General features: G+C 42.4%; 1 protein-coding gene across 1 annotated transcript; it reads left to right on the top strand.

The window, feature by feature from the left end:
- Positions 1-243: 243 nt before the first annotated feature.
- On the top strand, positions 244-25,025 carry HELQ (helicase, POLQ like). The gene is made up of 18 exons (XM_081959204.1): positions 244-610; positions 1,871-2,585; positions 3,943-4,121; positions 5,487-5,687; positions 5,797-5,869; positions 8,872-8,969; positions 10,407-10,505; positions 12,946-13,091; positions 14,550-14,789; positions 15,751-15,892; positions 16,939-17,043; positions 17,453-17,672; positions 18,589-18,746; positions 20,582-20,680; positions 21,613-21,786; positions 22,590-22,703; positions 23,544-23,678; positions 24,927-25,025. Exons 1-18 carry the CDS (start codon positions 422-424, stop codon positions 25,002-25,004), a joined length of 3,165 nt encoding a protein of 1,054 aa, XP_081815330.1. The 5' UTR covers positions 244-421; the 3' UTR covers positions 25,005-25,025.
- Positions 25,026-26,272: the final 1,247 nt, after the last annotated feature.

Here is a 26,272-nt window from a genome sequence, read left to right as displayed (position 1 = left end):
CAATCGTCTCAAGGAGTTTCCCTTCCCCTCAACCAATCCGGAGGTCTTTCGTCGTAGAAGCACGTAATTCATCCCAGTTTTCAATCTCTCTCTCTCTCTCTTTTTTTTTGTTTTGTTCGAAATCCACGTCCCATCAGCTTTTGCCGTCATGGCCGCCCAATCCGAAGGTTGCCGGGAGTTGTAGTTCACTAATCGGAAGCTCAAAAGGACGTGAGGGCGGGAATTGCCTATTGGGGGTTCCTGTTAAATGAAACCCTGACCTCTTTTTCTAGTAGATGGTACAATCCTCGCTCAGAGGCGGACGGTTCCTTTCCCGAAAAAGGGGGGTAAAATCAGAGAAAATGGAGTCGTTGCCTTTCGTAAGAAACGGCCCAATTCTGCACCTGCCCGCCCGGTGCAGCACCGGCTGACCCGCTTTTCTATGGAGGGCGGCAGGGCTCTCAGGAGAAGGACGCAGGAGCGAAGGAGGCGGCGGCGACAGCGACCGAGCCAGGGGGCGGATGCCGCCGAGATAAATTGCCGACCCCGGTCCCGGTCGACTTCCCCTCCGGTCCGCAAGAAACTGAACTCGGACGAAGGCGAGGAAGAGCTGGAGGAGCCGAAGCCGGAGGTACATACAGAGCAGATTTGAGCTGCTCCGTTATAATGACAGAAGAACAGAGTTGGAAAGGGACCTTAAAGGTCCTCTAGTCTAGTCCCTTGAGTTCCCTGCTCAAGCGGGAAACCCTACCCCATTTCAGACACATTGTTTGTCCAATCCCATTATTTATTATTATTATTGTTGCATTGTTATTTTTTTATAATTTATATTTTTTATTTTATTACTAGCTGATAACCAGCCGTTGCCCAGGTATTTATTTATAGGGGGGAAATGTCTGGAGCAAACATGATTTCGAATGTTGGCTTTTCCTCCTTGTGGAGTACTGTGAAGCTGTTACCATGGCAACTACACTGCACTGCACAGTAGAAGCCATTTTACAGCAGTACAGTAGAAGTCATTTTAAGGCACAACAAGCTGTATCTTAACAGAACACAAACACACACACACACACACCAAGGGGTGTTGGGGGTGTCTTACCCCCACAGTATTTTTCTCCAGAGAGTAAGTCATCTTTGTACCAAGTTTGGTTGAAATTGCTCTAGGTATTCTAGAGTTATGCTGGAACATACACACACAGCCGTTTTGCACAGCCATTTTTATATACATTGTTGTTGTTATTATCATCATCATCTGTCGTACATTCAGCCAGAAGTTTAGCCTGGATTTGGAATGATGGAATAATTTTGTTGTATGCTTAGAGTACAAGGAATTTATCTTTACCAAGGATAGGGCAACTTTAGGGGGGAAATTTAATGGGTGTATTTATTATGTTTCTTCAATCCCCTCCCCAATTATTCAAAAGATCAGAATTTTGCTCCTGTCCAATTCCAGAACTTTATTGAAGTAGGTCGTTCTTTCCAATATCCTTTTCCCCCCATCACCCCTTAAGCTACCATCATGACCATCAATGGCCTTCAAGGGTGGCAAATCCAACTGGCACACCGGCTCCTCGCTATCTCAAGTTTGCACGGTTTGCTTAGTTGCATAATAATATTAATGATAATAATAATGGGTAACCGGAGCAAAGCTTGAACATCGTATGCATTGACAAATTCACTGTCAGTCAATTACAGCTGGCTGTTTTACTCAGACCAGCTTACATCTCTTAACGCCATAAAACATCAACTGCCTATCCCAGATCCTTGGGAAGACAAATCTATTTCATCCTTGTAGTTGTACGTTTTGCCAAAAGAATGAACATTTTACCATCCAAGATATAAACGCTTCATCTTAAGAAGTCTCATTCCCCTTTTTTTTTCTTCCTTTCAGTATTTTGACAGCGATGATATGTTTGCAGACTATGACAGCTTTTCTGGCAACGACTCTTTCTTAACTGAAATGGATGATTTAGAGCAAAAGCACTTTAGTAAAAATAGTCTGGATTGTGGCACTTTAGACCGCAACGTTGCTGTGGGGCCTGCAAGTGGAGCTACTCAGATGATAAATGCCAGGAACCTGGCACAGGTATTTTCAGAGACAAACACTGCCATTAGCTCCAGAGACCTACAAGAATATGATTCTTTGAAAAGGGTGAAGGAACAAGGTAATAACTCAGAGCCTCAGGATAATGATTTAGAAAGCCTCCCGTCCTCCCAGCTTTTGTTTCGTCAGCATTCAGATGAATGTTCTCAGACAGCAACGGTCATAAAAGAAATAGCCTGTCAGCTGGACTTCTCAGAGCTGCCATACCGCAGTGACACAGAGACTAATAAAGAAGACTGTAAGTCAGCGAGAACTGCTTCGTTTGAAGGTAGGCGGAAGAGTCTCAAAGACCGTCTCAAAAATGCCATGGCTGGGAACGCCAGATCCTCTGCTTCGTTGGTTTCTAAAAGCAAACAGCGGAAAGAAGCGATTGTAACTGAAGAAATGGCCGTTGCGGACACAACTGAAAGCTTGGCTTTCGTAGACATTGGTCCTTTCTACGGTTTGCCCACCAAAGTCAAGGAGCTGCTGCTACAGTTCAGAGGAATTGAGAAGCTTTACGGTAATATCACCAGTCTCTGTTTGCTGTGACCTTTGCTAGCATGATAAAATTCCAGCTCGATGCTTGTTCTGTTTCTGAAATCAAATTATTTTACACGTTAGTCCTTGACTGACAACCGCAACTGCGATTGTATTTACACAGGTCTGTCAATGCAATGTCAGTCATATTTAAACGTAGTACTGACATTAATTTCATAATCATCTTTTTAACAGCCCCATCATCCCTTGCGGGGTGGAGTCTGGGCAACTGGACGGAGCTGAGTGTTTCATGGCCAGATGCCCTTCCCTGTTGCCAATGCGGAGTTTTGTCAGCAGATATACTCTCATTGTGCCCAGAGAGATAAATATCTGCGTCTACCTACGATCGAACTCATTGCCCTCCTGATTGTGAGACAAGAGCTCCACCTCTAAGGCGCCACACCACTTCCACATTAATTTCATAATATTGACATTAATTGCATATATCAGTGATGGCGAAGCTATGGCACACATGCCACAGGTGGCACGCGGAGCCATTTGTCAGGGCACGTGAGTTCACCCTTTTTTAAAGCCATTTTTCGCCCTCCCCAGGCTCCAGAGGCTTTATAGGAGCCTGGGGAGGGTGAAAAGAGCCTCCCCTGCCCCCCTGAAGGCCTTCCGGAGGCTTCATGAGCTTCCCTGAAACTTCCGGAGTGCAAAAACTGGCCCTAAGGGCAAACCGGAAGTTCAGGAACGGACTTCAGTTTGCTCGGAGGGTTGTTTTGACTGTTCTCGAGGCTTCAGAGAAGCCTCCTGAAGGTCCCTGAAGCCTTCGGAGCGCTTAAAATGACCCTCTGAGCAAACTGGAAGTGACTTCCGGTTTGCTCAGTGTGTTGTTTGACTGCTTCGGATCTTCAGGGAAGCCTCCTGAAGGTCCCTGAAGCGTCCGGAGGGCTTTCGGGGGGGCGGGGGAGGCTGTTTTCGCCCTCCCCAGGCTCCTATAAAGCCTCTGGAGCCTGGGGAGGGCGAAAAAAGCATGCAAAAATGGGCCCGTGCCTGTAGTGCATGCATGTGCACTGGGGGGGGGGGGTTCGCACATTGTATTATGGGTGCGGTACGCCTGCAAACAACTCCCCTGCGCTCCCCCCATTTATGGCACGCGAGCCAAAAAAGGTTCACCATCGCTGGCATATATCTACTACGGTAATGCTTCGGTAGCAAGCTCTTTTTAAATGTTTCCCAGGCACTTATAAAATAATACCATTTGTAAGGGAGTTTTTGTTAAAGGTCCTGTAGTTTGCCAAGTTTTCTTACAATCCCCAAACAGATTAATTTTCATCGTGAATCACTGGGAATGCTCACCCAGGAAAGACTCTAAGAAATGCCTTTTAATTTTACAGACTGGCAGCATGATTGCTTAACGTTTGAGTCCGTGCAAAAGCGAAAGAACTTAATATATTCCTTGCCAACCAGTGGTGGAAAAACACTTGTCGCTGAAATTTTAATTCTTCGAGAATTACTCTGCAAACAAATGGATGTTTTGATGATCCTGCCTTACGTGGCTTTAGTCCAGGAGAAGGTGCGAAAACCAGCTTGATATTCACCCACCTCATGATATTTGATTAACTCCCGTCCACAGGAGGGCTCCAGTTGTGGTAGGATAAAATGCTGGGTTTGCACAGCTGAGATTTCAATGCTGTGGTACGGGTAAGTCCTCGACTTACTATTCATTTACTGACCATTAGAAAGTTACAACGGTACTGTACAAATGGACTTATGGCCATTTTTCCCACTTCGGACTGTTGCAGCATCCCCAGATGCTGGGAATTGGCTCATATTTGTGACTGTTGCAGTGTCCTGGAGGACACGTGATCCCCTTTTGCGACCGCTTGACAAGCAAAGTCAATGGGGAAGCCAGATCAATTAATGACCGTGTTACTAACTTAACAACTGCAGTGATTTCACATAGCAGCTATGGTAAGAAAGTCGTAAAATGTGACAAAATTAACTTAACATCTGTCTCACTTAGCAATGGAAATTTAGGGCTCAGTTGTGGTCGATATCAAGAACTACCCTGTTTCCCTGAAAATAAGACCTCCCTGAAAATATTGCAATACAGCAGCAGCCATGAGGTGACCATGCTCGCTGCCTCCTGCACCTCAAAAATAATAAGACCTCCCTGAAAATAAGGCCAAGCGCTTATTTCAGGGGTCAAAGGAAAATAAGACCCTGTCTTATTTTGGGGAAAACATGGTACCTGTATTGGAGGTCAGGAGGCTGATGACCGAGGAAATGCCTACATTTTAATTGCTGTTGTGAAATTGTACCATTGTAAAATTAGCCTCAGTGGCGCAGTGGTTAGAATGCAGTACAGCAGGCTACTTCTGCTGACTGCCAGCTGATTGCAGTTTCACAATTCAAATCTCACCAGGCTCAAGGTTGACTCAGCCTTTCATCCTTTCGAGGTGGGTAAAATAAGGACCCAAATTGTTGGGGGCAATAGGCTGACTCTGTAAATCTCTTAGAGAGGGCTGGAAAGCACTGTGAAGCGGTATATAAGTCTAAGTGTCAACTCGCAAAGCACTTCCATGTCTGTTATCGAGTTGTCATAGGCCGAAGTACATTCCACACATTCCTTCGGCCAGGATCAGATCTCAGATTACCACAGCAGGCTGATGAGGCGTGGAATTCTACAGCTTGCTGCAGCAGCTCATTGGATAATGTGATTTATGACACAGACTGAGAGGAGGGGGGAAATGAGCAAAGTTCAGCTGTAACTTATGTGAGGTCAGATTTGACTCCGCTTGGGTAATTGCTGAAATGTTGCTCCTAATAAATGACTGGATTTCTTTTGAAACTTGGCTCGAGGCTCATAAATTAATTAGGGCATCCTTCGGAAACCTGATGCTAAGTGCTATAGCTATTTTTTTTCTTCATATTCTAGGTTGGGAGTTTGTGTGGTTTTGGAATGGAACTAGGTTTTTTGGTGGAAGAATATGCAGGAAGTAAAGGAAGGATTCCTCCAATCAAGAGGAGGCAAAAAAAATCCGTCTACATTGCTACTATTGAAAAGGCACACAGCCTGGTGAATGCCTTGATAGAAGCAGGAAGAATCGACACCCTGGGTCTAGTAGTAGTCGACGAGGTTTGTTACTAAGCAATGATTTTAAAAACTCTGTTTCCAACTTGTTTGTGCTCAGTAAATTATTTTGCAGCTTTGTGGTTTTTTTTTAATCTCTCTTTCTCATTTAAAGTTGCATATGCTTGGAGAAGGTGGTCGTGGCGGCATACTAGAAATGACCCTTTCTAAGATTTTGTATACGAGCGGTAAGTTAACTCTGTATAATATCTGGAAAGTCATCTTCTGAACTTCCTATATTGTATACTCGTAGGTTAGTTATGACCATTTCAAAAACCTACAAAAGGGACATAACACTGTATTTACCTGACAAGAAGATTCTTCCCCAAATATCTGTGTTTCCCCGAAAATAAGACCCGCTCTTATTTTCTTTTGGGCTCCGAAATAAGCACTAGGGCTTATTTTCAGGGATGTCTCCCCCCCCCCCATATACGGGAGGCCCACTTCATCTGCTTCCTTGCGGCGGGACAGGAGGCCGCGCGATGTGCCAGTGCTGCTGCCATGAGGTAAGGGGTGGAGCTGCCCCACATTCCTTGTACTGGCTTACCTCCAGGCAGCCGGGCCACACACGCCCCGACACCAGCCTCATCTCGCAGCGGCCCTGTCCAGGAGAACACCATTTGCTTTCCAGTACACTTCTGCTTGCTTGCGGCCGCAACAGGCAGGAGGCTGAGTGACATGCCATTGCCATAGCCCAGGGGTGTCCAAACTTGGGAACTTTAAGACTTGTGGACTTCAACTCCCAGAATTCCCCTGGGGAATTCTGGGAGTTGAAGTCCACAAGTCTTAAAGTTCCCAAGTTTGGACACCCCTGCCATAGCCACAAGGCAGTTGTCAGAGCGTGGATGGCCTGGCTGTGGGGGCCCTCAGGTAGGTCGGTGTGGGGCACATGGGGCAGCTCCACTCACCTCATGTCGGCACCGCAAGCAACCAGATGGAATTTGCAGGCGGCCGCACAGACACTGAAGCAGGGCTTATTTTGGGGTAGGGCTAATATTAGGCGCGTGCATAAAACATGTTAGGGCTTATTTTCGGGATAGGTCTTATCTTGGGGGCAACGGGTAACATGCAAGAATTACCTTTAAATTTCCTGAAATTATTGTAAGGGAGAGTCGCAGTTTCAAAATCCTACAAAAGGGCTACACCCTGGAAAAAAGATTCTCCCCAAATATCTCAAAAGGTTTATGTTAAGTTTGTTGAAATTCTGGTGCAAAATGTAGTCATAAGTTGAGGATTATCTGCAAAGCGTCATAAAAAGCATTAGCCAAATTCTGGCTTGCAAACTATGCATAGCTTAGCAGATTTTTCAAGAACAAGGAAATGCAATTCTTAAGAAAAATAGCCACTTCGAAGTTTATGCATCTTGCCATTGTTTGCCACGTTCTATGGATGCAAAGAGAAGTTGCATCAAATGTATGGATCCTCCTATGACTTCACATTCAGACGTTAATTCACATTGATTTCAGTAAAACTTAGTTATCCTTGACTACTCTTTGAATATTTCATTATGTGCTTTTAAGAATGAGGAATTTTTATCCTCCTAGAGCAGTGATGGCTAACCGTTTTGCCATTGTGTGCCAAAAGTGGGGTGAGCGAGTGGGTTTGTGTGCAAACGTGCCCACACCCATAATTCTATGTGCCATCCCCCCACGCATGCGCGCGCCCTGCTTTTGGCACACGATTGCATGGTGGAGCCATTTTTCGCCCTTCCCAGGCTCCAGAGGCTTTCTAAGAGCCTGGGGAGGGCGAAAGCGGCCTCCCCCACCCCAACACGCAAACCGGCCCAACATGAATACCAGAAGAACTGACTTCCGGGTTGCCCATTGGGCCGTTTTTCACCCTCAGGAGGCTTCCCTGAAGGCTCCGGAGGGTGAAAAACAGCCGAAAATCATGGCCAAAATTAGCTAGCCAGCATGTGCTCTGGAGCTGACAGGGCAGTGCCTTGTGTGCCCTCAAAAATGGCTCTGTGTGCCAAGAGATGAGGTTCTTGGAGCTCAAAGGGGAGGACCATTAAAATATCAGGATAAAGAAATAACCATTCTTAAGCAGATCCCAAAGAAAGTAAGAGATAAGAGAAGGAAATATTCCTTCTTAGCAAAAAAATATATACAATAATGGGATTTGGTTTAGGTGGTTGTTACCAGAAGGCATGTTGAGTTTTGGGAGGGCAGTAGAATTAGAATTAACACAATTGCGGAAGCAGAGGCTTTCACTAAAAAACAGTGCTCTCTTAAGTGACATGGGGGATGCTACACAAGAAACAAAGGAGGGAGGGTCTGAGGCTCTGCCGGTGGACAGGGGGGGGGGGGAGGATGCGACAACTAGAAGACTCAGATCACAAAAATGATTTGAAACATCATTGCGAATGTTGTTACAATGTACCTTTATGGAAGTGGTGAAAAGCAAAATGATTGAAACATACTGATGATTTTGTGTTAAACTTAAAACTGCTAATATCTATGTAAATGTTGATAATTTTCTATCTTTTTTTGTAAAAGTTGCGAGACCTGGGGGGGCTTCTCCTCCCCACACGATGTAGCTGTCAAAATGTCTTAGAACCTTTCAACCCCTTTTTCCCTGTAAAACTTTTAAAATCAATAAAATTTGGACAATAAAAAAATGGCTCTGTGTGCCACCTGTGCCATAGTTTCGCCATCGCAGTCCTAGAGGCTTTCAGAAATATATTTCATGCTGGTTGTATTGCATTATTCAGTATAGTTGAAAAAAATACACTGATCTCGAGATGAAAGGATAATAGTAATAGAAGTACATTCCACACATTCCTTCGGCCAGGATCAGATCTCAGATTACCACAGCAGGCTGATGAGGCGTGGAATTCTACAGCTTGCTGCAGCAGCTCATTGGATAATGTGATTTATGACACAGACTGAGGGGAGGGGGGAAATGGGCAACGTTCAGCTGTAACTTATGTGAGGTCAGATCTGACTCCGCTTGGGTAATTGCTGAAATGTTGCTCCTAATAAATGACTGGATTTCTTTTGAAACTTGGCTTGGTATAGTTGAAAAAAATACACTGATCTCGAGATGAAAGGATAATAGTAATATTTTTATGTGAGAAGTTCTAGGCATTCTTTTACTAATTTTTGTTTGCAATATATATTCTTGCATATTTAAATTCTTAAGCACACATGTTTACCATTTAAGCCTGGTCTGTTTCATTTTTGCATAGAAACAACTCAGATCATTGGAATGAGTGCAACCTTAAGAAATGTTGAAGACTTACAGCAGTTCCTGAAAGCAGAATTCTACACAAGTAATTTCAGACCTGTATGTTATTGTATTAAAAAATGTATTAGACTTTGTAAGAAATAATTGTTTTATAATATCAGAGGTAAATGAATAGTTCACAATAGTTCAAAAAGATTCATTATGAATTGTATATAGAGAATTCTCTATATAATTCTGTAGAGAATTTGGCGTATTCACCTTACAAAAAATAGAGAAATTGACTTGAAAATGAAGGTTTGATCTGCTGTTAAATCACCTTGATGTTTACATTTATTTAATGAAAGACCTGGGAATATTTTTACTTTCTTGTCACAACTGTGTGTACAAGAAGAAACATAAAGCTTTTTTTCTCTTAAAACAGTCAGATAAATGCTCATCTTAATTAAATTTGTATTATACTAGGAAGTATCTAGTTTGCTATATTTAAAAAAGCCAACAAGAACTATAGATGTGCTTGCTTGGGAGAAAAATCTAGGAACTATAGGTAGTCCTCAATTTACGACAATAATTTCCCCCGGAATTGAAATTGTAAATCATTGCAGTCATTAAATGGGTCGCCATATAACTCAACCTGATTTTACATTTTTTGCAACGGTTATTAAGCAAATGCTAGTTAAGTGAGGACGCGGTGGCTCAGTGGCTAAGATGCTGAGCTTGTCGATCAGAAAAGTTGGCGGTTCGAATCCCTAGCACTGCGTAATGGAGTGAGCTCCCATTACTTGTCCCAGCTTCTGCCAACCTAGCAGTATGAAAGCTTATAAAAATGCAAGTAGAAAAATAGGAACCACCTTTGGTGGGAAGGTAACAGCCTTCCTTGCGCCTTCGGTGTTTACTCATGCCGGTCACATGACCACAGAGACAACTTTGGACAGCGCTGGCTCTTCTGCTTTGAAACGGAGATGAGCACCGCCCCCTAGAGTCAGGAACAACTAGCACATATGTGCGAGGAGAAACTTTACCTTTACAGTTGTTAAACGAGTGCCACAGTCGTTAAGTGAATAAAAAAATGGGTGTTCTTTGGCAGAAAACCAGAAATAAGTGCCCGAAACAGGCAAGAAAACAGGTGTGGTCACACACCAGGTGCCCAAATGCGGAGTAGGGTCCAGCCATTGTAACTTTGAAATCAAGTTGTAAGTACCTTTTGGGATGTCCATTGTAACTTCAAATAGTCACTAAGCAACCGGTCATAGGTTGAGGACAATCTGTACAGTAGTTCAGTTGTTGAACTGCAATCAAGGAGATTTAAATTCAAGTCCTCAGTCCTGGAGGTCATCGGTGATTTGGACCAGTCACTAAACACACCTCATAGGCATAAAAATAAACAGAACATCACATAGGTCTCCTTAAGTTCGAATAGGAAAGGTGAGATTTGAATATGTTGCTACAATTGCAATATAAAACATTCTTTTCAAACAGTCTTTTCCAATTACATTCATGATCTAATCCAATTATTCCACGTACCTCTCCATAATATAGGTTGAATTGAAAGAATATGTTAAAATACAGGACAGCATCTACGAAACGGATAGCAACGCGGAAAATGGCCTTACGTTTTCACGTCTCCTTGACTTCAAGGTAATGCAGCTAAATGGGCAGCTCCACTTTCAACCACAGCTTTTTCAAAACCATTTTTCATGTTGTTTGTTACCATGTTTTCCCTGAAAATAAGACAGGGTCTTATTTTCTTTTGATCCCTGCTCCCGAAATAAGCACTTGGCCTTATTTTCGGGAAGGGCTTATTATTTTTAAGGTGAGCATGGTCACCTCATGACTGCTGCTGTGTTGCAATATTTTCGGGAAGGGCTTATTATTTTTAAGGAGAGCATGGTCACCTTATGACTGCTGCTATGTTGCAATATTTTCGGGAAGGGTTTATTTTCAGGAGAGGGCTTATTTCAGCGCATACGCTCCAAAGACCGATTGGGCTTATTATCCGGGGAGGTCTTATTTTCAGAGAAACACTAAGTACCATAACAGTCTCTAAAACGAGGCTTCCCAAAGTGTGCAGCACACCTTCCTTGAGGAGGTGCAGACAGTCCCCAGGAGATACACGAAGAATCTTTTAATGGTATATCATTCCAAAAAATTTAGTTTTCCCCCAAACATTTCAAATGAGTAACACGGTGCTGGAAGAGGCACAAATTTTGGCTTTTTTATGTTTTATGTCTTCTTTCTTAGTATAAAGCTCTATTGTATTTTTTCATTGTTTATTTGTGTTTTTGGAGGAAGCGTGTGTATTAAGATTACACTAAGGCAATATTTTCCAACCTTAGTAATTTTAAGATGTGTGGACTTCAACTCCCAGAATACATTGCTGGCCTGGGGTATTGTAGAAATTGAAGTACGCACATCTTCAAATGGCTAAGATTGGGAAATGTTGCACTAAAGCAGGGGTGTCCAAACTTTTTGCGAGGAGGGCCAGATTTGGTGAGGTGAAAATGTGTGGGGCCGATCATTCAGCCTGACATTCTTTGAACCCTTAACATTAAATGCGAATTAACTACCGTATTTTTCAGAGTATAAGACGCACCAAGATTTTGAAGAGGCAAATTTAAAAAAAAGTTTTTGCACTCTCCCACGAAAATGGGCCTATTTTTTAAAGGGCATGAATAGCCTTTAAGAGACTTCTAGAGTGCTCCTGGGGGCTGGGGGGGGGGGAAGTTGAGCAAAAAATGGCCCGTTTTTTGCTCATTTATGCCCTCCACAGCCCCCAGGAGCACTCTGAAAACCTCCTAAAGGCTATGCACAGCCATTTTGGTGAAGGGGGCAGAGTTTTGGGAGGCAAAAAATGCTGTATTCAGTGTATAAGATGCACCCAGATTTTTAGCCTCTTTTTTGAGGGGAAAAAGATGCATCTTTATACTTCGAAAAATACAGTATTTTATGAAAGACTAAACAAATAACTCCAGTGGGGAGAAGAGGCTGCGGGCTGCTTGAAATTTGAAAAAGGGCCACATTTGGCCCCCGGGCCGCACTTTGGACATGCCTGCACTAAAGGAAAGCACGATGGCAAAAAAAAAAAGTTAGCAACCTCTACTCTAAAATATCATAAGTAAACAACGTATACAGGTAGTCCTCGACTGACAAGAGTTCATTCAGTGACCATTTGAAGTTACAACAGCACTGAAAAAAGTGACCTAGGATCTATTTTCACACTTATAACCACTGCAGCATCCCTATGGACACATGATTTACATTCGGGTGCTTGATAATTGACTCATACTTATGACCGTTGCACTGTCCTGGAGTCATGCCATCCCCTTTTGCGACATTCCAACAAGCAAAGCCAATGGGGAAACCAGATTCATTTAACAACCTGGTTACTAATTTAAGAATTGCAGCGATTCGCTTAATAAACGTGGTCCAGGCAAGTAGTAAAATGGGGCAAAACCCATTTTACAAATTTCTCACTTAGAACCTAAATTTTGGGCAAGTTGAGGACTACCTGTGCTTATTTTCAAATTATTTGTTTGCTTTTTGTACGTAATTTAATTGTGATGCTTTGCCGAACTTGATTCTACTGCCTTAAGTGGGAGATTTAAAGCACTCCCACTGTTGTAAGATGTGAGAATCAAATCAAATTTTCAGTTCCTTTTTAGAAATTATTTAGTAGATTAAGCGCATCAAAAGCAAGTATTAAAAACTCAGTTATCATAAACAGAGGGATAGAATCAAGATCACATGAAGTGTTAATACCACTTTATAATGCCTTGGTAAGGCCACACTTGGAATATTTGCATTCAGTTGTGAATGCTCCAACACTGGGAGTTTTTAAGAAGATGTTGGATAGCCATTTGTCTAAAACGGTATAAGGTTTCCTGCCTAGGCAGGGGGGTTGGACTAGAAGACCTCCAAGGTCCCTTCCAACTCCGCTATTGCATTTAAGCAGGTATAGTTTGATAATTTGCTTTGTTTGTATCCAATTAGAGATATTAGAAGGTTAGAATGAGTACTTTGATGAAATTGAGATTACAACAATGTGCTTCCATTTAGAAATAACTGCTTAATATTTTAGTATTCTAGTGAACTGCAGAAGGTGGATCCTGATCATCTGATTGCACTGGTCACAGAGGTTATTCCCAAGTACTCCTGCCTTGTCTTCTGTCCCACTAAAAAGAACTGTGAGAACGTAGCAGGCATGATATGCAAACACATAAACGGGTATGTCTCCTATGTGCACTTCAATTGCTAAATGAACATTTTCATGGATCTCCTGCTGTCGCTGTTAACTTGATGCAGATCTGTTGCATTTGCATCCACCCTAAGCAAAAGCAAAGCATCCCAGGGTATGGCCGTTAGCATGCCAAGAATAGCAGTCACGATGCATAACGGGGGTCCCCAAATTTGGCCACTTTTAACACTTGTGGAATTCAACTCGCAGAATTCGCGAGCCAACGTGACCGGCTGAGGAATTTAGGGAGTTGAAGTTCACAAGATTTAAAGTTGCCATGTTTGGAGAACCCTGGCATATAGGATTGGGAAATATTATACCTAACAATCGAGCACTTCTGCCAATATAATCTGTATTAATCTGGACCAAGAGATTCTGCAACCCCCCCCTCCCCAATTCAGTTCTGGATCCTACCAGAAGTCTGGTTCCCCCACCATAAAGTGTCCTCCTACTGCGGCTTTCTTTTACCAACCGGTAACAGGGAGCCACAGCAGAGGGATGAAAGAGCCACATACGGTTTCAGAGCCGTGGGTTGCCACCTCCTGGCCTAAGCAACAGCCAGAGAAGAGACAGCTTAGCAGCTAGACCAGCGATGGCGAACCTTTTTTGGCTCGCGTGCCACAAGTGGGGCGGAGCGCAGGGGGGTCGTGTGTGGACGTGCCGCATCCATAATGCAATGTGTGACACCCCCCCAGTGTGCATACGCGCACTACAGGCGCGACCCCCCCATTTTTACATGCTTTTATCGCCCTCCCCAGGCTCCAGAGGCTTTATAGGAGCCTGGGGAGGGCGAAAAGAGCCTCCCCACTTCCTGTTTGCTCGGAGGGTCATTTTAAGCGTTCCGAAGGCTTCAGGGAAGCCTCCGGATGGTCCCTGAAGCCTTCGGAGCGCTCAAAACGACCCTCTGAGCAAACCGGAAGTTTGCTCGGAGGGTCGTTTTAAGCATTCCGAATGCTTCGGGAAGCCTCCGGACGGTCCCTGAAGCCTCCGGAGGGCCTCGGGGGGGGGGGAGGCTCTTTTCACCCTCCCCAGGCTCCTATAAAACCTCTGGAGCCTGGGGAGGGCGAAAAATGGCTTTAAAAAAGGGTGAACTCAGCTGGCCAGCGTGCCCAAGCGTGCCGACTGACGGGGCAGCGCCTCGCGTGCCCTGACAAATGGCTCCGCTGCCACCTGTGGCACGCGTGCCATAGGTTCGCCATCACTGAGCTAGACAGTGGGTAGAGCAAGATGCTCAAAACAGACCCTTTTCGGCTTCTCTAGCTATAAAGGAGACAGCACGAGACTTGTATTTTCAAACCTGCAAAATTCTGTTAGTGTAGCTGTCATTCTTGGAACGTCGGGCCACCAGCCAACTCTTGGGGTGGTGGGAGTCCTACGCCGCCTCCCCACTGGGAGGGATCAAAAGGAGGAGTATACCTCTTTGTCTAATGCTACCTTTTCTTTCCTAGAGACCTTAAAAAGCTCAAGGAGAAAGAAAAATACAATCTTCTAAAAGAGTTAAGAAACAGCTGCAGTGGGAAACTTTGCCCCGTTTTGAAACGGACAATCCCGTTTGGAATTGCTTACCACCACAGTGGTCTCACCAGCGATGAACGGAAATGTGTCGAAGCGGCTTATTCCTCAGGCATCCTCTGTCTGCTAACCTGCACATCTACGCTTGCTGCGGGAGTGAACCTGCCCGCTCGAAGGTTGTAGAACTGGCTTTTCTTTCTAATGTCCATCGTGTGAAATGTGGTAGAAACTTGTAACATTTCTTTCACTGAATCCACAAAAGCTGTGGCATGTCCCAAAAGCAGAGCAATGCTCCTTAAGTATCCAAGTTGGCTGTTTCAAACAGCAGCTATGGAAATTCTAATAATTCTGTGTTTCTTTTTTTTTTTTTAAGAAACAAAGAAAAAACCCATCCATACCCATTAAAAACTATTATAGTTTAACAATCCATATCCATTAAAATTTGGTTTAGAACCACATCTTTCCCTAAATGTTATTTTTCTCTTTCCAGGAAATTATTTAGAAACAGACATTCAGTGATGTGAATCCCACCCAAAGTCTGAAAGAATATCCCTAGAACAGGGATGTCAAACACCGGCCCACGATGTAGTCGGATCCCGCACACAGGGCCATCCTGGAAAATGTAAAGGGCCAGCCCACGTCACTTTAACCCGGTCTACCCAATGCAAAGAGGAAACATGCCAGCAGTTTTGGGAGTGGTGACAAGCTGGCCACGCCCACCCAGTCAGCCAGGCCCACTGATTAGTGTCAAGCTGGCCACACCTACCCAGTTGGCCATACCCATCTGCGCTCCCCCCCCCACCTCCAGATCAACCAAAGCCCTGATGCGGCCCTCAATGAAATTAAGTTTGACACCCCTGATCTAGAAGGTGTGTTAGCAATGTAAATATGGATAAGCACTTTTTGAGCATAGCTTGCTTTTTTAAAAAAAATGATGCTTAGTTCAGTATTCTGATAACGTAGAAAGCATAAGTCAATATCCCTCTTTTTCTCTCTTTTCTAGTAAGTCGTATTCTGTAATGTATTGTATTGTATTGTACCTTAAAAGTATTTTCAAGCACTTTTGCTTCAGGAGGAAAGAAAAATAATGGATATAAGTGAGAAGTAATTAAAGTACCTGTTCATTGGATTCCACAGGGTTATTTTAAGAGCACCGTATGTTGCTACCGACTTCTTAAAGAAGAACCAGTATAAACAGATGATTGGCCGAGCTGGTCGTGCTGGCATTGACAAGGCTGGTGAAAGTATTCTGATCGTGCAGGAAAAAGACAAAAGACTGGTAACTTAAGTGAAAAGAATGGCCACTTCGAGATTTCTAAATCATCGGGATTAATTGATTAAGTAGTAGTGGGAGGAGCTCAAATCTATAAGGCCTTGCTCTGAAATTATTGATTTCTTCTTTTACTAAGTGCATTTAAAGATAGCTTCACTTTAGAAGGAGAAATGAGTTCCTCATAATTTTGTCACTGCCGTGTAATATCATAATCTAAGTTTACAAATGTTTGCTTCTTTGCTTTGGTAGAAAGCATGGCCCCTTTTCATCAATTTAGGGCAGGATTGTGGCATTTAAGGACAATTGTATTCATTGATTAATTAAAACAGTGAAGCTGTCCCACGTCACAAAAAGAGGTATTTTTTTTCTATTCCCCCATATCTTCTTGAACAGGCTGGTATTACAATGCAGTCATTGTAAACCAAGTGATAATGTATAGTTGTATATTTTGAGAAAAGATACTGCAAAAACATAGGGCTACCTTATAGGGTGGCTCAGTGGCTAAGACGCTGAGTTTGTCGATCAGAAGGTCGGCAGTTCAACGGTTTGAATCCCTAGCGCCATATAACAGAGTGAGCTCTCATTACTTGCCCCAGCTCCTGCCAACCTAGCAGTTCGAAAGCATGTAAAAATGCAAGTAGAAAAATAGGAACCGCCTTTGGGAAGGTAACAGCGTTCCGTGCGCCTTCGGCGTTTAGTCATGCCGGTCACATGACCACGGAGACATCTTCGGACAGCGCTGGCTCTTCGGCTTTGAAATGGAGATGAGCACCGCCCCCTAGAGTCGGGAACCACTAGCACATATGTGCGAGTGGAACCTTTGCCTTTTTGCTTTACCTTTGAGAAGATAATGTTCCTAATGATAAAATGACTTGGATAGGTGAGACAATACAGAGCAAGAAATGCTATTAATTGCAAGAAATGATATAATTAAAATAATGCTTGGGATATAACAGCAAGCATTTCATCATGTTACAAATACGTGTCAGAATTATAACTTCTTTTCCACACTTATTATGTTTCATTAATACATGCTATAAATTTGTTTTAAGGTTCAAAATCTAATAACCAGTCCCCTAGAAAGCTGTTACAGCACTCTTCTTCTTGAATCCAACAAGGGCATCCGAAGCTTACTCTTATCGGTGGTTGGTTTAAAGGTTGGTAATTCTAAAATGTTAATTTTCAGCTACAATACTTTAATGATAAATCAAAGAGAGCAGTTCGCAAGTAAGAACTTAAAAGTAATAGCAATAGCACACTTAAATACCACTTTATAGCCCTCTTTAAGAGGTTAGAGTCAGCCTATTGCCCCCAACAATCTGGCTCATTTTACTGACCTCGGAAGGATGGAAGACTGCGTCAACCTTGAGCCCTATCAGGATCAAACTCCAGGCTGTGGGCAGAGTTCGCCTTGCATTCGAAACACTGTGCCATCAAGCCTTCTTCTACTCTCTTAAGTAAAAGAACTAACGATAAAATTTCTCTTCTGTCATGGCTGTAAATTGTTTTTCTCTAAAACTAAGCCTTTAGTTAGTTTAATATTTGACTCTTGGTATTCTATTACAGATAGCAAACAACCCTGAGGAAATTTACCAGTTCATGAGTGCCACCTTACTTAGTATACAGCCACAGCTCCTGTCTAACAAGAGCCTGCGGGATGTAACAATGGAAGCGTTACAATGGCTGAAACAAAATGGGCTGCTAAAAGAGAAAGAAAATTCTGACAACGAAAAGAACTGTCAGAATAATCTCGGTATCACTCAGTTGGGCCGGGCTACCTTCAAAGGTAAAAGTTGTTTGCGTTACTGGTTAAAGTGAAGTTAAGCAGAATTGGCCTTACTAATAAGCAGAATGAAGTGGTCACTTCCAGAAGTGGTTCACACAAAGGTCATGGGGTAGGTGGGGGGGAAATAATAAAAGTGACGGGGCAGTGCAAGCTCCACCCCTTTTGTGCATGCATAAGAAAGGGTGGAGCTTGTAGCACAACCCTGCTTTTGTTGTTTTAGGGTCAGATCCTGTGGACCAGTGGTGAAATTTATTTATTTTTTTACTACCAGTTCTGTGGGTGTGGTGTGGCTTGGTGGGCGTGGCAGGGGAAGGATACTGCAAAGTCTCCATTCCCACCCCACTCCAGGGGAAGGATACTGCAAAATCTCCATTCCCTCTCCACTCCAGGGGAAGGATACTGCAAAATCCCCATTCCCTCCCCACTTCAGGGGAAGGATACTGCAAAATCTCCATTCCCTCCCCACTCCAGGGGAAGGATACTGCAAAATCTCCATTCCCTCTCCACTCCAGGGGAAGGATACTGCAAAATCTCCATTCCCTCCCCACTCCAGGGGAAGGATACTGCAAAATCTCCATTCCCTCCCCACTCCAGGGGAAGGATACTGCAAAATCTCCATTCCCTCTCCACTCCAGGGGAAGGATACTGCAAAATCTCCATTCCCTCCCCACTCCAGGGGAAGGATACTGCAAAATCTCCATTCCCTCCCCACTCCAGGGGAAGTATACTGCAAAATCTCCATTCCCACTCCACTCCAGGGGAAGTATACTGCAAAATCTCCATTCCCACTCCACTCCAGGGGAAGTATACTGCAAAATCTCCATTCCCACTCCACTCCAGGGGAAGGATACTGTAAAATCTCCATTCTCTATCCACTCCAGATTGCATGTAATCCTTAATTTTAATCCTATCTTAGGTTCAGTTGAATTGGCACACTGTGACACCCTCTACGCAGACTTGAAGAAAGGACTTGAGGGACTAATACTTGAAAGCTACCTTCATTTGATCTACCTGATAACACCCTATGATATGATTCCCCAGTGTAGCCCAAATTGGATGGTCTACTTTAAACAGGTAAGATGCTTCTGTCAGAGGTTTTTGTTTGTTTGTTTGCAGAAGCAGCACATCCAGCAAACACACAAATAAATGAACTTCAGCAGGATTCAATTATATATAAGAAACTTCTTTATATACAATACCAAGCAGCAGAATTCAGCATACAATATCAGGAACACAGAAGAAATATTCATAGAAGCAAGTCATTACAGAGTAGAGAGTTACAGAGGCCTCATTTATTCTACAGAGGCTGAAAAGTTACAGAGGCCAAACCAACTTTTATACACAGTTCAGCAAGTCTAAGCCACACCCAGACTTCAAACTGTCTCTTATGGTCTCTTATAGCAAACAAATACTATGTTTCAGTATTCCAACAGTCCCCATTGGCTGATCTGTCACCATGTCTATTCCAGTCTGAACATACTCTAACAGCTTCCAAAAAAAGCATCATTGGATATCTTCTCCCTAAGCCTAGAATAATAGAGAGGGGTATTCCTGACAACATCAGGATAATTAAAACCCTGTCTTCTGTGGTACTAAATTTCATTGGGAAGAAGATTCTTGCTTGGTTTTTTTATATATATAACCTGTCTACACAAAAATTCTGTGTTTGGTCTCCTTGGCACTCTCATTACAGTATAAATGAAATTGATTGACTTACCAACAAAAGGCTACACAAAGAAGTTAAAATCATGCAGATACAGGATTTAGAACTTTTGAAAATTTGTTTGCTGTTGGGAGATATTTTTTACCTTATCAGTTAAAAATTAAGGGCTTTTATGCAGAGACTCAGATTTTACCAAATACATCATATGTTTTTTTATTTACAGGGAAAACGTATGTGAAGTATTAACTATATTTAATATGTATTCATTTATTTAATATATACCTGTCCAGTACAATCATATTTCAAAGCAGCGTTCAAGGGTAGAAAATGGGATACAGTGATTAAAATGATAAAATATTGCCGTGAAACCCAAGTTCATTTAAACAATCAGGTTAACATAAGGAGGGTTAAAAACTCAGGTCATTTATTCAAGGACAGCACAAAATGGCCCAGGGCAGGGATCGGCAACCTGCAGCTCTGGAGCCACATGTGGTTCTTTCATCTGTCGGCAGAGGAAACAGGATGCTGTGCTAGGAGGAGACTCTATGGAGGGGGAAACAGACTTCCGGTCAGCAGAGGAAAAAAGACACTGCGCTAGGAAGAGTCTCTATGGTAGAGGAACTAGACTTACAGTCAGTTCCAGAATTGAACGGGGGACTTCCGGTTAGGACCTTTGTGGCTCTTTGAGTGTTTAAGGTTGCCGACCCTTGGCCCAGGGGGAAGAACTACGTCTTCGTTAGGCACCTGGGGAAGAGGCAACTCGGAGTGCCAGTGCATCACAGAGAAGGCTTACCTACAGGATTGTCAATTGCCCGGCTTTTACAAGTGGCCACTTTTAGTAACTTTCCCCTCTTGTGTATGGAAATCCCGCTTAGCAGAAATTCAGTCTGCCTCACCCCTGCTGAGCTTCAGGAAAACAATAAAGATTTTTTGTTTCATCTCGCTTAGGAGGCGAGTGGATTACAGCTGAAGGTGAAATTTGCTGGTACAGGTTTCTAAGTTCTGGTTTCTGGTCTTTTAAATTTTTTAATACATTTATGAATGTTATGTTAATGTTGACATTGTTAGCCACCCATGTCCTTCCCACAAGGATGCACATATCTTTGCATTCACCCCTACTTGAAGCTGAATAAATACAACAGCTCCGTTTTAATATTTGTCATGCACAAAAGATAGATTGTGTCCTATCGTTGCTATTTGCTTAGCATTAAATCTGAGCTGATTGTAATGTGTTTGTTTGTTTTAGTTCAATCAACTAACTCCAATAGAACAACAAGTAACCAGCACTGTTGGCGTGCCAGAGAGCTTTATTACCAAAAAGGCATCTGGACAAGCCATCAAGAATGTAAGAGAAAGATTTGTTTATTTAACATTGTTATCTGAACGACCGCCAGAAAAATACATGTGTGATTATTTATTTCTGTGATTATAAGTTTCTCTTCCTTCTCTTCCCCACTTTCTCTTGCCATATAAGCTCCTTGTTAAAATAGCAACAGCTAAATAAGAGGATTTTGAAAATATTGCAAGAGTTACTGAAATACTGTTGAAATCTCCATGCTGGCGCATCACAAAATACATCGAGTGACACTCATTAGGGATTGCCGTTATTGCTCTAGCTACAGTTGGTAGAATCTGTGGGAGAGAAAAAAACCCCAGATATATTGTCTTCATTTCTTTGCCACGATGGCGCAGCGATTAGAATGCAGTACTGCAGCTAATTCTGCTGACTGCAGGCTGCCAGCAGTTTAGCAGTTCGATCCTGACCAGATCAAGATTGACTCATCCTTCCATCCTTCAGAGGTTGGTAAAATGAGGACCCAGATTGTTGGGGGGCAATAGGCTGATTCTGTAAACAGATTAGAGAGGGTTGCAAAGCACTGTAGCAGTATATAAGTGCTAACGCTATTGCTATTGGAGTAAAAGTGAAATTCAACTGTAATCTTCTCTATGCATGATCAAATGATCAAAATTTGGAGGCATGATCTAAGAATAGTACAAATACAAAATTAAACTAATTCATTTGATATTGTATATATTGAATGAATTGGCAGGAAAATGTTTTTAATTGTAATCTCAGAATCAGCAGAAAAAGTCTACAGTTATATTTCCGTTATTTATATTGCAAATTCTATTTTGGAAGTGAGTGTAACTATGTCCATTAGATACATGCTTCATTGTTTCTACATTGTGAAATGTATGTGCTTAGAGAAACAGAAGCTTGCAAAAGATTTTTTTAATGTTGTTTTCAGTTTCTTTATGCACTTGATATCTCTTTAGGAACTGGATAGTAATACTGTTAATAGACTTTACCTGTCCCTCATCCTTCATACCTTGTTAAGAGAAACTAACATATGGGACGTGTCAGAAAAATTTTATATACCACGAGGATTTGTTCAATCTCTTCTCAATTCAGCGGCTTCATTCTCCTCCTCAGTTTTGCATTTTTGTGAGGTAATGTACAACTGCTAAATAATTCACTACAAGGCAAAAACATCAAGGATTTCTTTTCTTTGGAAAAAAGTTTATTTGGTTATTATCTAATACAAATTTCCCTTCTTAACTTTAGGACCAATTATCAGTGTATTACTTTGCTCCCCTACTGAACAGTTTTCAAATTGAAAATAACAGACTCATAGAGATCTTGTAATTTTGTGCGTCTCATTTTGAAACCAATCTCTCTGATATTTTATTTATATGATTGATTGGTTGATTGATTGATTGAAATCTATATTCCGATGCGCCCTAAAAAGTTGGCTTTTCCAGCAAGCCGGCCTGACCTGTTAATTTTATCTCATTTTTTAAATGTATTGTCCTATAAATTGGGTTTGTTTTTGGGATATGTATTTAATTTCTTTTTAACTTTCGGGATGTGTGTTTTGTTAATGTTGTACGCCGCCTTGAGTCCTTTGGGAGAAGGGCGGCATATAAATCCAATCAAACAAACAAACAAACAATATGGTCACCCACTCACTCTCAGTGACTCTGGGTGGCTTGCAAAACTAAAATTGCCCCTTCGCAAATACAATAATGTATTGACATTCTCCAACAGCTATTTTTTCTTTCGTTATTGCAGTGTGAAAGATGTTATGTTATTACATTGTAACATCCAAATATGTAGGGCCCGATTTAATCCTTTTATCCGTTGGAAACATTTAGATTCAACTAATGGATCCCAGTAAGAGAAGAAATTAAGCATAGTTTGATTGTTGACTTTCTAAATAAAACAGAAATGTTGCTAATGTGTTTTCTTACAGGAGCTGGATGAGTTTTGGGTTTATAAAGCTCTCCTGCCAGAACTTACCAAGAGACTAAGCTATTGTGTTAAAGCAGAACTTATTCCTCTTATGGAGGTGGCGGGAGTTTTGGAGGTTAGTAAAGTCTAAGATTAGATCAGGGGTGTCCAAACCTGGGAACTTTAAGACTTGTGGACTTCAACTCCCAGAATTCCCCAGCCAGCCATGCTTCAACTCTGGGAGTTGAAGTCCACAAGTCTTAAAGTTCCCAAGTTTGGACACCCCTGATCTAGTGACTGAACAGCACTGAAAAAAAGTGACTTATGCTCATTTTCCCCCTTATGACCATTGCAGCATTCCCCTGGTCATATGTTCATAATTCAGATGCTTGGCAACTGGCTCATATTTATGACCGTTGCTGTATCCCAGGATCATTACAACCTCCTGACAAGGAAAGTCAATGGGGGAAGCCAGATTTATTTAACAACTGTGTTATTAACAACTTGCAGTGATTCACTTAACAACCACGGCAAGAAAGGTTGCAAAATGAAGCAAAGCTCACTTAACAACCATCGCACGTAGCAACAGAAATGTTGGGCTCAACTGTGGACCTAAGGACCACCTGTACTTCCTGAGCTTTTCTAGTTGCGGAAAGGAATGGCACCATTGACAGGTGTCTTCAATGTAAATCTCCCACCTGAATTCAGAAGTAGCTTGATTGGGTGCTTTTCTTTCAACTTTTGCTCCCTTTAGCTATTGGACATCAATTTCTGCTTTGCAGATCTGGGTGAAGATAGATACTAGCAGCTATTTATTTTTCAGCATGGAGAGATTTGTGGGTCTGTTGTGGTTGGGGAATTCTGGGAATTGAAGTCCACAGGTCTTAAAGCTGCCAAGCTTGGGCACCCCTGATGTGCAACGTCTTGCTCCGTTGTTTAGCTCTCCCCTTTAATTAGCTTCTCCGCTGCTTCACAGGCTCGAGCCAAGCAACTCTACAACCTAGGCTATAAAACCTTAGCTCACTTGGCCAATGCCGATCCAGAACTTCTAGTCAAGAGTGTTGAACATATGTCCAGAACTCAGGCCAGGAAAATAGTTTCATCTGCAAAGGTAAGTAAAGCAGTAGCGAGACACTCTGGACCAGTGATGGGTTGCTCCCAATTTGGCCTAGTTCAGCTGAACAGTTAGTGGAATTCAGGCATGGGTCGCTGAACCGGCAGTGACCCAGGCCTGCCACGCCCCTGTACCGGTTCCCTCACTGCTGCTTGGCCGCTGCCATTTTGGATTTTGCTGACTGTGCATGCGCAGTTCACTGTAAATTGTTCTGCGCATGCGCGAAGAACCATTTACATTGAACAGCGCATGCGCGCGTCTGGCACGCGGGTTGCAAACTGGCATAATACCAGCAGCAACCCACCCCTGCTCTGGGCCAACTTCTATTTTAAGTGGGAAGAGGTCTGACATAGTCTTCGGTAGAAATTGGGGTGAAAATAATCTCCTTCTTTGGCAAGTAGCCATCCTGTCACTGTTTAAATCAGGGGTCTTCAAAGTCTTAAAGTTGCCAAGTTTGGGGACCCCTGGTTTAAATAGCTCTTTAAAGTCTTACGGATTGAGGCAGTTGGGATGAAGTCCAGTGCTGTTTTTGATGGAGCGATATTGATCTTTGTGATCAACTGTGTGTGTTGCTTTAGAAAATGACCATCCTTTGTTACAAGGATGGGTAGTTGGGATCATCTCTATTGCTAGGATCTGCAGCACACTTGCACTAATTGTGGATGAGGCATAAATACGTGGCAGATTTCGCCTTTGTTGCAAGTAAAGCTAGTGATTTGGTGTGTGTGTTTTTTTAACCTAAATGCTTTGATTGATCTGGGAGAAAATAAAATTGGAGGCCTCATAAGCATGAAGGTTCAGCCCAGCCTCTGCTCCAATGAGCCTTCTAAGAAATGAATGCTGTCCCAAAGGTGCTTTTTTTCAAGAGGCAACTGGACTTCCTTGTTTTTTTTCTTTGAAGACGTTTCGCTTCTCATCCAAGAAGCTTCTTCAGCTCTGACTGAATGGTGGGGAATGGAAGGATTTACACAAAGAAGGCCAAGCTGTCTGCCAGGAGTATAAATCCTTCCATTCCCCACCATCCAGTCAGAGCTGAAGAAGCTTCTTGGATGAGAAGCAAAATGTCTTCAAAGAAAAACCAGAAAGTCCAGTTTCCTCTTGAAACAAAGCATCATTGGGACAACTATGAGTTGGATGACTGAGAATCTCCAGAGACAAAGTCACCTTGGGAGCTATAGGGTCTCAGAGACACAGTACATACACTACAGTAAAAAATTAGTTTGACTTTTTTGCCTTTGAATGCAGATGCTCCTGGCTGAGAAGACCGAAGCTTTACAAGAAGAAGTTGAAGAATTATTGCGAATACCCACAGATGTTCCATGAGGCTTTTAATTTTTCTGTAAATCCAAGAAGAAATAGATTATCTCCCGCCTTGATCACTGCTCGTTCTTAAACTGTATATATAAATGCAATAAAATTTATACCTCAGAAAATATATTTTTTAAAAAAAATCATCAGCACGTTTTGTTTTGTGCATAATGAAATTACTTTTTTTTTTTTTTGGGCCATCTGCATTGTATTTTATCTTTCAGAGATATTGCCATTAATGACATGATTTTGCATTTCATTTCGGTGTCACTACTTTTATTGGATTTCTTCATGACTCTTAACAAGATCATCTTGGAAAATTATGTTTATTCTTTTCTTTGAAATCTATTTTGGAGATTATGGGGAGAATTATAATAGCATAATTGACGTGGCTTGTCTATATTTGTTATATATGAAATGCGTTTTCAAATAGTTTAGTCTATCTGTGTAACTAACTCCCTGGCTCAGTGGTGGGATTCAAATTTTTTTACTACTGGTTCTGTGGGCGTGGCTTGGTGGGCGTGGTGTGCTTTGGTGAGTGTGGCAGGGGAAGGATACTGTCAAATCCCCATTCCCTCCCGATCAGCTGGGACTCGGGAGGCAGAGGATAGATCGGGTGGGGCCAGCCAGAGGTGGTATTTACCGGTTCTCCAAACTACTCAAAATTTCCGCTACCGGTTCTCCAGAACTGATCAGAACCTGCTGAATACCACCTCTGCCCTGGTTATATTCACAACATATGTTAGTGCCACAAATTAGCCAACATATTTTACCATAGAGTACCATGTCAAATCATGTCTAATGATTAATTCATGATTTGATATTGTGCCAATTAATTGCTTTTGAATAATTTTAACTATGATTGTTAAAAAAGTAAACCCCCCCTCAAGCAAGACTGAAAAATATACGTATAAGCAAAATGTAAAGATATTAAAAGGTAGCCCCATTACAAGCACAGGCAAAGCCACACGCCCATGGAGGCTCTAAACCAGACGTAAACTATCATTATTAATCACAGTGGCTCCAGAAGAGCCACCCACGCAGTGGCTAAATACGATGGCCTGCTTCACATACAAAGATATCTGACCTTGTTTCGTTAGGGAATGTGCATTTGTACAAAATATATTTCAAAAAAAGACCAAAATGAAAGCACTGGAAGATCGCTGGCTAAAAAGAAAGCCAATACTGACAATGAAAGTAGGTTTGATGGCTGAAACATTTAAGGAGACAGTTGTAAATATTGGCAAGGTTGTGTAACAGCTGGACAAAGGTCGGAAAAAATA

This window comes from Natrix helvetica (genome assembly GCF_964273705.1).
Source record: "Natrix helvetica genome assembly, chromosome: 7".
NCBI lineage: Eukaryota > Metazoa > Chordata > Lepidosauria > Squamata > Natricidae > Natrix > Natrix helvetica.
This window is presented reverse-complemented; position numbering and strand designations above follow the sequence as displayed.

Excerpts from the sequence above, each read along its gene's own strand:
- HELQ (XM_081959204.1), top strand. The coding sequence starts at position 422 with ATGGAGGGCGGCAGGGCTCTCAGGAGAAGGACGCAGGAGCGAAGGAGG. Across the intron at positions 10,506-12,945 it reads CACGTCTCCTTGACTTCAAG|TATTCTAGTGAACTGCAGAA; the intron begins GTAATGCAGCTA and ends TTAATATTTTAG. Across the intron at positions 23,679-24,926 it reads AAATAGTTTCATCTGCAAAG|ATGCTCCTGGCTGAGAAGAC; the intron begins GTAAGTAAAGCA and ends CTTTGAATGCAG.